Here is a 13711-nt window from a genome sequence, read left to right as displayed (position 1 = left end):
AACACTTTCAGTATGGGTGGTAGCAAACTACCTACATCTTTCATTTACCCAGACCTATGTGTAATGATCTATGGCTAAAAGTGGCAAAGGAAGCAAAGTGAAATCATGAGTGTACATCGCCTTTTGAATCTCGTACCCTGCATCCACCCTACAGAGTTAGATCAACACATTTTAGAACATTATGTCCAAATCAAGATTAATCCAAGGACACTGAAATAAAACAAATATTGTTCAATGATTATGCTGACATGTGCCAATTGCCAAATGAACACTTTACCTTTTCTCAACCTTAACTCCAAAAGTGAAAGATCGTTTCCATGAGCTTGAAATCCCAGACAATGATTTCATTAGGAGGTACACTTTCAATCTATCAACAGCCAGCTTTTGAGATATTGAATGTGTCGATATTGTCATCTGGTAGTAAAGAAACACTGGAATTGAAAGAGTAATGTTCTGACTCAAAATGACAATACTATTCTTTATGTACTGGACTTGGATATATGGTTGAAAAACAGTACTGTTAAGAATAGAGAGTGAAATTCTAGAAAGGACTTACAATAGTAGGGCTTTGAAACTCATAAAAAGGGAGATGTATTACATGTAAATGATACCTTGATGAGTGAGTCAGTTAACCTGGAACTGTAATGAGTTGACATGCAGTATTTTTAGGGTGTCCTTTCAAACAACCTGGAACATAGGGGTCTACCTTCTCAACAGGAAGTGTCTATTACGAAGGGAGGGCGGTTGTAGGTCTCACCTGAGACCCCCATGACCGCAATGACTCATTTTGACTTCGGAAACGTCCTTGTTTCAAGTTGTTTCAAACTCTTATCGACTTTGGTGGGTCCCATCTTTAGGTTTTTACTGGTGCATACTGGTTTTGTGAAGGCAGGGAGGGGTGGTGCTACTGATTAATGGTTTTGTCAATGGGAGGGGGTTTATTATGGGATCTCAATTATTTACACACACCATGCCTTTCTTTCTTAATAAATGCTCACCAGGACATGATTAAGATCAGAGCTATGGGGGGTAACCATTCCAGGTTCTTCTGCCAAGGATCCTGGAACCAACTGGGTTATGGGATATTACAGTTAGGGTTGGGTATCGACATTCCGCTCCAAGTAGGAACCAAATCCAAATAGGTACTAGATGGATACCCATACAAATGAAGGAATCAGAATCCGTAAAATCCTAAATCAGTTAAGCGTCCCGTAGGTTTCCTATAGATAATATACAATTTATATAGCACTTTTCTAGGTACTCAAAGTAATTTCACAGAAACAGAAAAAAACCCAACTTTATTATATTATCATAAAAATAAATAAAGCAAACTTTAACTGCTACTGCTAAACATTGTGCTGTCAGGGAATAAACATATGAGGTTACTATTCATTCAATTTCTTAAAGTTGATAATTATTAATTTAACCCATTCTGACCGGGCACCCATTTTGGTGTCGGCATCATCTTATGCTTTAGCTATTTAAAAATAGCAGATCTACAAGCTCATATCGCGCCACCGAGTGGCGCGATACGAGCTTGTAGGTCTGCTATTTTTGAAAAATCGAAGAGCGACTGACATTTCTAGAATCTGATCTCAGGTCAGAATGGGTTAATCAGACCAGTGTGTGTCCAGTGGAAACCTCGTATGAATCTGATCTCAGGTCAGAATGGGTTAAAACACCATTTTTGCCGGGGAATCATCCTGAATAAAGGCGCTAGACTGCCAAGCAGATTATACTCTGAAAAGCCTTGCCTTCCATTTCTCCCCAAAACTATCTAGCGCTAATAAGTCTCTCTTTAGAAGCCTTAATATTCTAAATGAGATGCATGATGAAGTCAGAAATAAGGACAGAACATCGCCGTTCTGATCAAAACCACGGACAGCGACGTAGATTTATAGAGAGAATATAGCAAGATTTGTCGACCCGTAAACCAGGAAGTGATTGGCTGCGTGTGCATCAAAACAGCTCCGGGAAGGACGAGCAAGGCGTTGCCTAGCAACGCTGCTGTCAAAAAAATTATTTCAGCGATCCCGTTTTATATAATTAAAAATGACCTAAATACGTGTCAATAGTGTTAACAATAGTTTAGTTGATTTAAACGTTTCAGCATTGGCTCTATATCATTCTCAGGTACTCCTTTTCGTTTGTACTAGTAATAGTAAATACTATTTACTTACAGTTACAGTTACTGTAACACTTTACAAGAAGGACAATATTATTTTTTCCCATTTTGGACTGAAAGAACCAGAACCAGAATCGATTATCAAAATCAGAATTGATCAAATCCTAGCGATACCCATCCCTAATTACAGTTTGTAGTACAACAGAACACAAAATGTTTAAAAATTAAGCTTGTTTTTTCTGAAATTGAAATATTTCAACATAAAAATGCCATTTAGTATAAAAGCAGGGGGTGGGGGGGGGGGGGGGGGGATACAATAATAGGGAACAGCTGCATTCTCTGTAAAAGTAAGATGAACAAGTTCATCTTTCTATTTTGCGTCAAAACAAAAACAAACAAAAACATAATGACTAGGGGGCAGTGCAGCGCAGCTTCTGTTACAGACATTTGGCCAGTGAGCAGTGGTTCTCAAACATTTGCATGTCAAGTACCCCCAACTTGATATCAATTTGGCTGTGGACCACCATCTGAAAAGGTTTGGTGTCAGGGACCCCCATACAATATTTGTGTTTGAATTTTTTGTTTGTTTGTTTCACATTTCTTTCAAGATTTTAGAAAATAGTAATACAAGCTCTTGTAGATTAGCCATTTTCAAAAAAAAAATATAGCGAAAGTATATAGGGTGAAACAGTTAAAGTGATTTTATGCTATATTAAAAAAAAAGTTGGGGACCCCCTGGACCCCACTTTGAGAACCACTGGGTCATAATGAGTATCACCAGTACAGTGCTAGCGTGGTACCTTGGCAGCGCTCTTCAGCTGGTACATGGACGGGTCGTCTGCAGCCTTGCCCGCTGCACACTTGGTGGCACTGATGAGCTCTGCCAGAGCTTTGGCCACGTCTTTCACAGAGTTGATGAGAACAACCTGACAGGACAGAGAGAGACGGGGCACTTCCATCGTCAACATTGAACAAACTCACAAAGGGTACAACCGTAGCCTGATAATGATAACATTAACAGTACCCACTACAACACAAAACCTCCACAGTACAAGCTCGAAATGTGTTTTGCGAAGCATTGCAAGCTTTTATATCAGCTTTTTTGGCCCTCATTTATCAATCGAGTGTAAAATCTGCCACAGATTCGAGTGCAGGTTTCGTAGTACACCCACGTCGCCACGACATTTATAAAGTGATCGCAAACTTCGTTCCGACGTTAATAAATGTGACGGCTGAAATCTATTCTGGCACGCCCTATGAAATCAAGCCTCGCCCTCGTTTTTGCGACATGCAACACTGTAATACGACCAAACAACGCATGGTAACCTATAGTTACACACACACAGGCGCAACTTGCAAGCCCATCTGGTGTGTTATTGTATCTTAAATATATAAAGAACGAACTCCTGCATGAATAATAAATAAAGGCCTACCCTGTCTGTTTCTCCTCTCACCTCGCTTGCCTTTCTGGTTAGTAAACCACAGCATGCAAGCCGCCTTTGTTTTAAATGGTCCCCCAAACTGTCCACACTTCACACCTAACGGCCGGGGATGCGCTCTCCCCCCCCCCCCCCCCATGCTAATTTGCCCATTCAATCATTTGATCCATGCATGCACGCTACGCGCCTGCTGTGTGTTGTCAGTTGTAGGCTAAATTATTAAAGGTATATTCAGTGATTTCACTCAAAAAACCTTAGGTTTCGTTTTTGCCTTGGGACCCAAACTTTCGTCCAATCAGGATAGAGAGTCAAAAACGAAACCTAAGGTTTTTTGACCCCCAGGGGTTAACTGGGGACAGGGAGGAACTCCTTATATGGTCAGCACACTCTATAGTAGAGAGGATTATCACAACAAAACAAAAAAATAAGTGATATTTGAATTAAGTGAAATCACTGAATATACCTTTAAAGTCTTCATTCATTTAATATACAACAAAATATATTAGTGAACGAAAACCTGAACCCATGTGAACCATATGAATTAAATAACAATTAAATAGGCACGCACACACATCTCCTCCCTCCTGTCCTGTCTGTCTCTACACCGTGACAATGCACGTTTATGATAATCTATTTAGATTGCCTCGCGAGTCGCTGCAGTGGCTGTCAACTGTCAATTATATGAATGTGCTGGCTAAACCAGCTTCATGTACATGGCACTGGTGGGCTGGCTGGGTTAGCCTATACCGACGCGGTCCCCTCGACTCCCCTGCACTTGCGCTGGCTGGCACGCCGGCACGGCACATTTGGCATTCGAGCGACGTAAGCGTCGGGTTTATCCTTAATTAAAAGGACGAGACGTAACGCGAGAAAGACATGGCTGTAGATTGCAGTAGCCATACCCATTGGTTGGTATAGACTTGACTATAGCTGTAGCCCTGAAACATGACTGCCATGATGATTATCATGGCAATACGAGAGTCATGAACCATGGCTGCTGCATAGCCTCGGTCCCAGGCTTACTTATCTGCGAAAATAAGAGCTATAGGCAAATGCCTCTCGATCCAAGTTAACTATTGTAGGAGGGGAGGGGGGGGGGGGAGCTACCGGTATGCGCTCGATTGCACGATTTTAATTGCTTGCCAACTTGGAAATATCCTACCAATTTCATATAACATGCCTTTACAAAATATTTTTTTTTCACATGTATTATTAGTTTTATACATTTTAGGAGTGAAAACATATGTTTAGATGCCTGTGACAGCCTCTCAGCTGGTCAAACAATGCTGCTCCGCTGTTCTACGACAGAAAAACAGCCAAGGACAAAGCGTACGCCAGCTCCCGACCAGACGTGGGTTTTGAACGTTGTCAAGTTCAATTTCAAGCTTTGCCGGAAATGTTAAATGCCGAAAATGTCGGTAATTCCGGCGTGCGCCCATATTTTGGCGTACGCACGGTTGATAAATGAGGGCCTAAATGTCTTCAGTACACCAAATTTTGGTGTAGACTAGAAAGAACAAAGGAGGGGACCTACTATACACTCCAGGGGGACCCTGGTCAACAAAGTATATAGGGTTTAATGGTTGAGCCTTATTTCATACATTGTTGTACAACGATTTCACTTGGTGAAAAAAGACAATCTACAACTTATAGATCTGCTTCTGGACACGGCCAAAGTAAGGACAGCACTGTTGTAAAGTGGTTAAAAGTGATGTTTGGTGATGATGGACATTGGTGGGTTGGTGGTCTGACCTGTGTCTCCGGGTCGTCGGCGCCGATGCTGGCAGCACCCAGCTTGACCACATCAGTAAGCTGGGTGATGGTCTTAGCGGAGGACTGGGCAGCCTGCGCCAGCCTGTCCTGGCCGGAGGCTGCACCCGACACCAGCATCTTGGTGTCCTCCACCAGGGCCTTGGCCGTCTTCAAGATGTTCTCCCTGAGCAATGGACAGGGATGAGACACCATGTTAACTCTGGTACACCAAGCACGGATTAATAACCATGCCAAATGTGTGCATGGACTTTAATTTGGGATGACAAAAGGAACCCGGATGGCTAGGGTAGAGGTCCGGGCAACTAGGCTGCTGGTGCAGCCTGACAGGCGTCGCGGGTTTGAATCCCGATCCCGATGAGCTTTGCTGCGTGTCACCTCCCATCTCTCTCTTCCCATTTCCTGTAAACCTTCTGTCCTATCAATAAAGACATACTGTAAAAGCCCTCCAAAAAATCTTAAAGGAATAATCAAATAAACTCCCCACCTGTTGTAGTCTCCAGACATCTGCTGCAGATTCTGTCTGATCAAATGATTCCACAATTAACGCCATGTTTAAAGTGGTTAAATAGCTGAATCTAATCTACCATAATACCATTTCAGGTCACTACAACCCTCACATGGGACCTGTGGCAGGAGCATATACCGTATCTGGGTTATTATTCATACTATAGTCGCAGCCTGCAGTTTGACTCACTGGCAGGACAAAAATGGTGAAGAACAGAATATTCCTCCAGATTGTTGTAATGGAATCTGTGGACATATGCTCAAAACCAAATCACAACAATGAATAATGAGGCAACACAAGAATTCGGAGTTATAGAGTATAGAGATTTTACTCGAGCAAGGAGACAAGACTTACATGAACCTGTCCTCATGTATGGAAACCCAGTCTGGCTCCCCGAGTGACAACAACCGACAGCCTTATATAGCTCTTCTCCCACACAGACAACCCCCAACATACCGCCACAAGGCATTCACCACATGGGACAGTGACGTCATAAAACAACACAAGCACAGCACCAAACTGTAACTTTGGAGTATTATTAAATGGTTATCTCTAAATTTCCACGACATTGTGCAACTCCTCCCAGAAGTGGATAAGTCATGGTTGAAGGAACCCTCCCCCAGAGTTTTTGGTGTGTGACTGCCTCCGTCTGCCTTCATCACCCTGAGGATGACGAGGGCGATTTGTGATCTCTGGTTTCCGCCTCCCTGTTCGTGTTCTACAGCAAATACGTCACCCTGTTTCACACACACCTTACTCTACAGCCAATATGTCTCCCTGTCAGCCTCGGGTGGGCTTAACTTCTGTATTTGTCTCTGTCAACATATATCACTCCATCTCTCTCTCGCACGCACGCACGCACGCACGCGCACACACACACACACACACACACACACACACACACACACACACACGTGTACACACACACGCACACGCACACACACGCATGCACAGCAATGCATCCAAGCCGGCATCAGTCGGCTTGGAGTTGATGTGATGATCTGTTAAACATAGTAGTGATGCGCGTGCCAGCTTTCTTTCATAACCCACCCGTCCCGCCCCGCGGCAGGAGCCAGCCCGCACCCTGCAAAAAAATATATGAATCAACGACCTGCCCGCCCCGCGACCCGCAAAAACAAAAAGTAGCCTACCCTTCAACACCCAGCAGTCCATTCAATTGCTTTCGAGAGAGAGAGGGGAGAGAGAGGGGGACTGGGCCATTTACACATCAATTGCTAACAGTCCGGCCTTGTGAGCTTGTAGATCTGCTACATATAAGTGTAAGCCTACAATAATTCAGACAAAACTGAGACCACACACACGAGTACATGTACGTCCGTCACACACGCACGCACGCTAACATATGATTTTATGCAACATGTTTTCACATTTGGAGTCGGACTAAGGTACCTCTAAAAAGAGACTCACAGATCTCAGGTTGGGAACTACTGTAGTAATACTGAGTTCCAGTCTCACCTGTGGTCTGCGAAGGACTCGTCGTTCTCCGCATTGAGCGTGCCGGCGGAGGCGAACATGATGGTTGTGTCCAGGTCAGCGATGATGCCAGAGACAGCACTGGCAGCCGTGATGCACGCCTGGGTGCCCTTATTACCTGCCTGGAGGGCCGACAACACCAGAGATACCTGCACACGCACACACACACACACACACACACACACACACGTTATTAGCAACACCAAACACATTTATTTGTTTGGACAGCACAGCTATATATATTTGAGTGAAAACTAAAAAATAGCCTTGGCCTATATTCTTAACGCATTGTGAGCTTCTAAATCTGCAATTTTTTTCAGCGCGACACGGTTGTTCTTAATTGCATGGTTAAACTGATTTGATATAGGACATGCATCTCTCCAAGTCAAAAGCAGTGGAAAAAGTTATCATTTAGGATTTGGAGGAATGATTCCACTCCTTGTTTACGACCACATGCCCATTGAGTTTGATGGATATATCTCTCATATCTCTCAAGAAACCAAAGAAGCGTAGCTAGAGGAGTTGATCAATTCTTCGCTGTCGGGTGGAAACCATGTATTTCCAAAATGTAGTCATAAGTCATAGTCATACTTTTCATTGGTTAAATTAAAATCCACTTTCACTTTCTAAATGTATCAAAATAATTAAAAAAAAGCCAATCTGGCAACTTGACACGTTGTGAGCTCGCAGATCGGCTATTTTCACGACATTTACGAGTTGAAATATGGTTTCTAGTTTCTACCCGACAGCAAATCTTGCTGTGACAGAATAATATCAGCACCGCTTCTAGCTGCATCATCACCCCAGTCAGTGGACTGATGATTTGTCAATTAGTTTCAAGTCAATTGCATTCCCTCTCAGATCTATGACTGGAAGAGGGAGTAGATTAACTGAAGAGGCGAGAGGGGCCCTATCGCAAATTAGAAAAAAATAAGTCAGTGAGGGCCCTGCAAATCAAGCATATAAGAAACGTGATGAATACAGAATAGGCCCTTGTTTCTATCCCCATGCCAATATCAACACATTAACATACATATCACAAAGCTGCAATCCGGAAATTATTTTTGAGTGGTGCAACCACTCCTATACGGAGCTTTGTGTGTCGTAGCGTTTTTTATTTTATTTTTTTAACTATGATGATTTTGGGTGTGACAGTACAGTAGGTCCTGCGCGTAGGTCCTGTTATTTATTTGCCTTGCTCATCATCAAATAAACTATTTAATTTTTCACCAAAGACGGAGTGCCTTGGATTCTTTTCTTTTCAAGTCTGCAATTCACATTTTGACAAGCAGTACTACTTGGAGGAAGGATACCTTTTGTCTATATAGAGATTGAAGGGTTTGAGGTTTGAGGTCAGATGTAGAGTTGCTGGCCTGCTCCATATATACAGATCTAGGTGATGATCCAGTCTTCTCCATGTATGGCTATCCGGGGTTTGATGAGGTCAGTGTCGTGATCTTCATAAATGGAGTTGGACAAATATGGAGCGTGTCATGTGGTGTGACGGACGGACGGACAGACGGATGGACTGACTGACAGGTTTTACAGGTTTTCATAGTGAACCTAGAGACCTACAGTCGCAATAATACAATAGAACTGTACAAATTAACCCCAACAACTGTGGTTGGAGGTGCACTCTCTACTCTTCCATTGAGACATTTAGATCCCGGTGTCAGGTAGGATAACTGGTTGACGAGTCGACTAGTATTGCCAGATAATATCTCCCCAGGATAAACAGGCTCTCTTGGATTCAAACTCAAATAGGATTTAGAACAGAGGTTCTCAAAAATAGCGATTTTTGCAATTGTTTTTGAACACAAATCTTCTCTTCAGAGAAGATGCGGCCAAATACATATCATTTTGGCGGTCCTTGGCACGAAGAAGTTTGAGAACGACTGTTTTACAAGGCATTTGTAGAATCAGGCCACAGGTCTTAATGGGTTAAGATGTTAGGCTAGAGTGTCCCTTCGCATGCCGGAAAAGCGGGCTCGAATCCCGGGCATTACACAGCTCAGCTCAGGCTTTCATCCTGAGCTAAACATCTTTGTTCGTGGAGAGAGAGATGGAGTCCTAAGCCTTATGTGAGGTTATTGATGCGCCTGTCGGACAGCGGAGCCACTTGGGTGAACTTTAACAGCTCCTGCATGAGTTATTAATGAGGGGAGGAGGCTTAATTCAGTCTCCACATCGTTGCTCATAAATGATGTACTTTCACTCGATCATGATTGGATTGACTAAAACTGTGGTGGAAGAAGGGCTTTTTTCACTTAACCGCTTAAACCCTATATGGTTGAGTGGAGTCCCTCAGGGCTTTATACTAGTGTGTTGTCAGTTTTCTATTATTGTCGGGAAAGCTTTTGCTGAAAATAGCTGAGCTTGTCGATCTGCTATTTTCTATGACAGGTTTCCCCACAAATATGGATGCTGGGTTTTAAAAATCGTATAAAGTATAAAATAGGCTTAATGCATGTCTTCTACTACTACTACTACTACTCAAACTAAAGGATACCAGGTGAACATTACATACAGTAACATCTGTCTACATAACAAGCTATCTAAATTACATTGTGGTCAAGAAAAACAAGCCTAAGTAACAAAGACATGAGAACAGATGACCAAGGTCATAACATCTATAGGTAAAGGGAGATGGGCTGAGGTTGAGTCTGAAGGGGTGAGTATTAAGATTATGCCAGACAATTGAGTGAGTCTGCAGTTTCCTGTGCATAAGAGAACAGTTTGGAATGACTAGCAGGAATTTGACATTTTGTGATTTATTACTTGAACTTTATACAACTCCTTTATGAAGACACTAGTAAAGGCTGAGAGCAAAACAACAATATAAGACTACCTCCCCAATACATCATTTATGTAAAGAGGAAAGTAAAGCAAAAAAAAAAGTATATATATATATATATATATATATACAGTATATATATATATACACACACACATACACAGTTACAGTAGTATCTGTGATTATTGAGTACAGGGAAGTTTGTAAAAATCTCATTTGTAGAATGCACCTCAGGTCTAATGACTCTTTTAGACGGCGACCATCTCCAGATGAAATGTCAAAGTCCCGTTACGTTCTCATTTTTTATTGACCCTTTACACGAGAACGCACACTTTACGAAAATGCTATAATGTCGCTAGGTGGCGGTAACGGGCTGCCAAATAGACCAGTCACCCACATACAATAAGAAGAACCCCTTCACGCAACCCAGAGCATGCAGGCAGAGCGCGTCACGGGATGGTTATATATTTTACAATACATTAGGCTACATAAACGCTGCCGCCTATCACAAGGCTTTTTATTTACTTCATGGTTTTACATTCACCATCGCTGATGAGCAGCGCTTTGTAGGAGAGGAGGGAGACTTGTTCAGGAACTCCATTATATCATATATGGCTCTGCATTAATGTAATAAACATATATGCGCTGTGAGCCAACGTGAGCCATGATGTCATACGTTTTGCGGATCCACCGTTTTTCCTGTTTACACGGAGAAGGGATAAAACGGCGTTCTCAAAGATTTCCACTCTGGGAGGTGGTTTCACTTTGTTGCGTTTTCACCTCCTGAAAACACCGTTCTCGTCTAAAGGGACCACAGCAAACGATACTTTATTTTGCCGTTTTCTACAGTATGAACACCATTCTCGTGTAAAGACCACCTTAGTGTGTTAACAGTACCTTCTCAGTGACAGCGCGGGCACACTCAATGAGCTCTCTCTTGGTGAAGCCGTCTGATGGGGTGACCTGCAGCGATCCTGCCTTCTGCACCAGGTAGATACATCCATGGCCCAGGTCCTGCACCCGGCTCTTTATCTGGACCCCAATCTGCATGCAGGACAGTCAAAACATTACAGACACGCCCATCCTCCTGGTACCTGTATATGCGAGTGCTACTATAAGACTATAAGACTTTGTGAATTTGTGAGCTGCCTTGCCTGGCTACAAAGGGTTAGATAAGTGCACTTTAATACGTGCATGCATAAACGACTCTATAATAATTGATATGCATTGTCGAAGTCCCACTTGCAGATATGCTGCTGCTGGAATGGTATTGGAATTTTGTTTTAAAACGTGACACCTCTTCTTATAAAAGAGCATTTTATTCCGCGATTTTGTAACCCATTTTTCACCCCTGTGTCAATTATCTAATGTGATCCTGAGCTCTACACACCTGTCTGTGTGTGTGTGTGTGTGTGTGTGTCTCACCTCCTCTGGCTCAGCAGTGTAAGCGGCCAGTCTTCCCTGGTAAGCCAGCTGGCTGTAATCAGCAGTCACCTGGGAGGCCAGGCTCCCCAACTCATCAGGACACGTAACGGACTTGGTCATCTGACAGGAAGATGAGCCACCCGTCAGTACAGAAACTCAAAATTACAGCAACAATATCGTCTCTGTCAGGTGGAAACCTCATGTCCAAAACTTACTTTTCAGTAAAAGAACAACATTTCACACTTCTACACTGCTACACTAGGCCTGGACATTAATTTATGAAAAAAAAAACACAAAATCTGTGATAGAAAAAGAAAAAAAAGTTAAGAGGTTTTTGCCTGACAGCAACGGTATGCTAATAAAAAGGGATTCATCAAAGGGTCTGTTGCTAAAACCTGCAGCAGCCAAAATGGTAGTAAGTCTCAAAAACTGCTCTAGTCCATTTAGTCAGGTTCTTTGCGTGATTTTGAAAGCCAAATATTAGGAAACTACATGATGTTGACATATTCTCAGATTAGTCCGGCAGCCGGGGGTGTGGAGTGGGAAATTTGTTATATAGTTTTTTTATTGGCCTAAAATATTGTCTATATACATTCATGAATTCACTTGCTGACCGCTGTCGGTATTGAGCAATTTGTTTTATAGGGGTTTATATGTGAACATACCATTAACAGTGTTTTTTGTGCAAAACTAATGCTTGGAATGGATTCAGAATCACATGCTACATAAAGCATAATGACATTTATAAATGGTATGGTCACATATATCCCCCTATAAAGAAATGTCTCAATACCGACAGCCGGTCAGCAAGTGGATTCATGAATGTATGTACCGGTACTGTATATACTATATAGACAACATTTTAGGCCAATAAAAATAACTATATAACCAAATTTCCCACTTTAAACAAAAGAAGCCAGTTGGCTGCCGGACTAGATGTCAGTCATTTTTGAGCGGTGCCTACTGTATGTGTGTCCCTATGTATGTATGTATGTATGTATGTCTACGCGTCCCAGGCTCCAGCACGGATGAGCACGGAAAGTTGCAACACGATAAAGCGGGAAGGCTCGCCAGAACCGGGCCGGCCACCTGCCAATGTATGTATGTATGTATGTCAGAGCATGTGAGCGGAGCGGAGCGCGGAGCGAGCGCGGAGCGGAGCGAGGGGATTTTGACGTGAGCGTGGAGCGGGTTTTTAAATGGGTCAGATTGACTTCCGGAGCGAGAACTGTCCTCCGCTCCGAGCCGCTCGGAGCGAGAACTGTCCTCCGCTCCGAGCCGCTCCGAGCCGCTCCGAGCGAGAACTGTCCTCCGCTCCGAGCCGCTCCGAGCCGCTCAGTGCACACGGCACGACGCTGTGCAAGCTTGGCTAGCAGTTTACATCAATCATTGCCTCTCAAGCAGGCTCGGCACCACGGGGGGGCAAAGGGGATATTTGCGCCCTTAAATCAACCTCTTTGCCTTTTGTGCCCCCTCAAAATCTCAATTGCCCCCTCAGTTTTTCATCCTGGCGCCGAGCCTGCTCTCAAGCCCATACCCGTAATCTGCTTCACGGACTGTCCATGAGAATAGACAGACATTGCGTGTCGACAGTTTACATACCGTATCTGTTCTTTTGGATTTGGACACATGACGATGGGTAGCCTACAAACTTGCGGCATGGTGCTCGCAGTGGTACATTAAAACAAATGCCATACTTCGGTTGATACATTTGAACTGGGTCTGTTTGAATTATTCTATGATATTTTAAATAACGAAATCAAGCTCCAAAAAAGCAAGGTCTGAAACGAAGGCCTTCAGGTTTAATTAGCCAATTTCAGGAAAACAGCATTTTATTTTTCCCCCCCGTCATTTCTTTCTGCTGAGCGGAGCGGGCATCTGAGTGGAGCCTCGGAGCGAGCACGGAGCGGGGAGCGCTCGATGCGTAAATGAAGGTGAGCGCTGAGCGAGCGGGGAGCGGCGCGGGGGGAGATGAACGTGAGCGCGGAGCGAGCGTAACAAAAGCCGTCGAGAGCGAAGAGCGGAATTATCGGCCGCTCCGCTCACATGCTCTGATGTATGTATGTATGTATGTATGTATGTATGTATGTATGTATGTATGTATGTCTACGCGTCCTAGCACGGAAAGCTGCAACACGATCACTCTGTAATTTCTC

At 43.4% G+C, this 13711-nt stretch overlaps 1 protein-coding gene across 3 annotated transcripts in view; it reads right to left on the bottom strand.

Annotated features, from left to right (window-relative positions):
* tln2a (talin 2a) overlaps positions 1-13711 on the bottom strand; it is a 182932-nt gene that overhangs the window by 17334 nt on the left and 151887 nt on the right. For all 3 annotated transcript variants that reach the window (XM_083759576.1, XM_083759577.1, XM_083759578.1), the window contains 5 exons: positions 11556-11675; positions 11028-11174; positions 7319-7485; positions 5317-5500; positions 2926-3051 (listed from right to left, as the gene is read on the bottom strand). In XM_083759576.1, the coding sequence (XP_083615702.1) occupies positions 2926-3051; positions 5317-5500; positions 7319-7485; positions 11028-11174; positions 11556-11675 (744 nt within the window). The remainder of the gene's footprint in view (positions 1-2925; positions 3052-5316; positions 5501-7318; positions 7486-11027; positions 11175-11555; positions 11676-13711) is intronic.

This window comes from Protomyctophum parallelum (assembly GCF_964188405.1).
Source record: "Protomyctophum parallelum genome assembly, chromosome: 2".
Lineage (NCBI taxonomy): Eukaryota > Metazoa > Chordata > Actinopteri > Myctophiformes > Myctophidae > Protomyctophum > Protomyctophum parallelum.
This window is presented reverse-complemented; position numbering and strand designations above follow the sequence as displayed.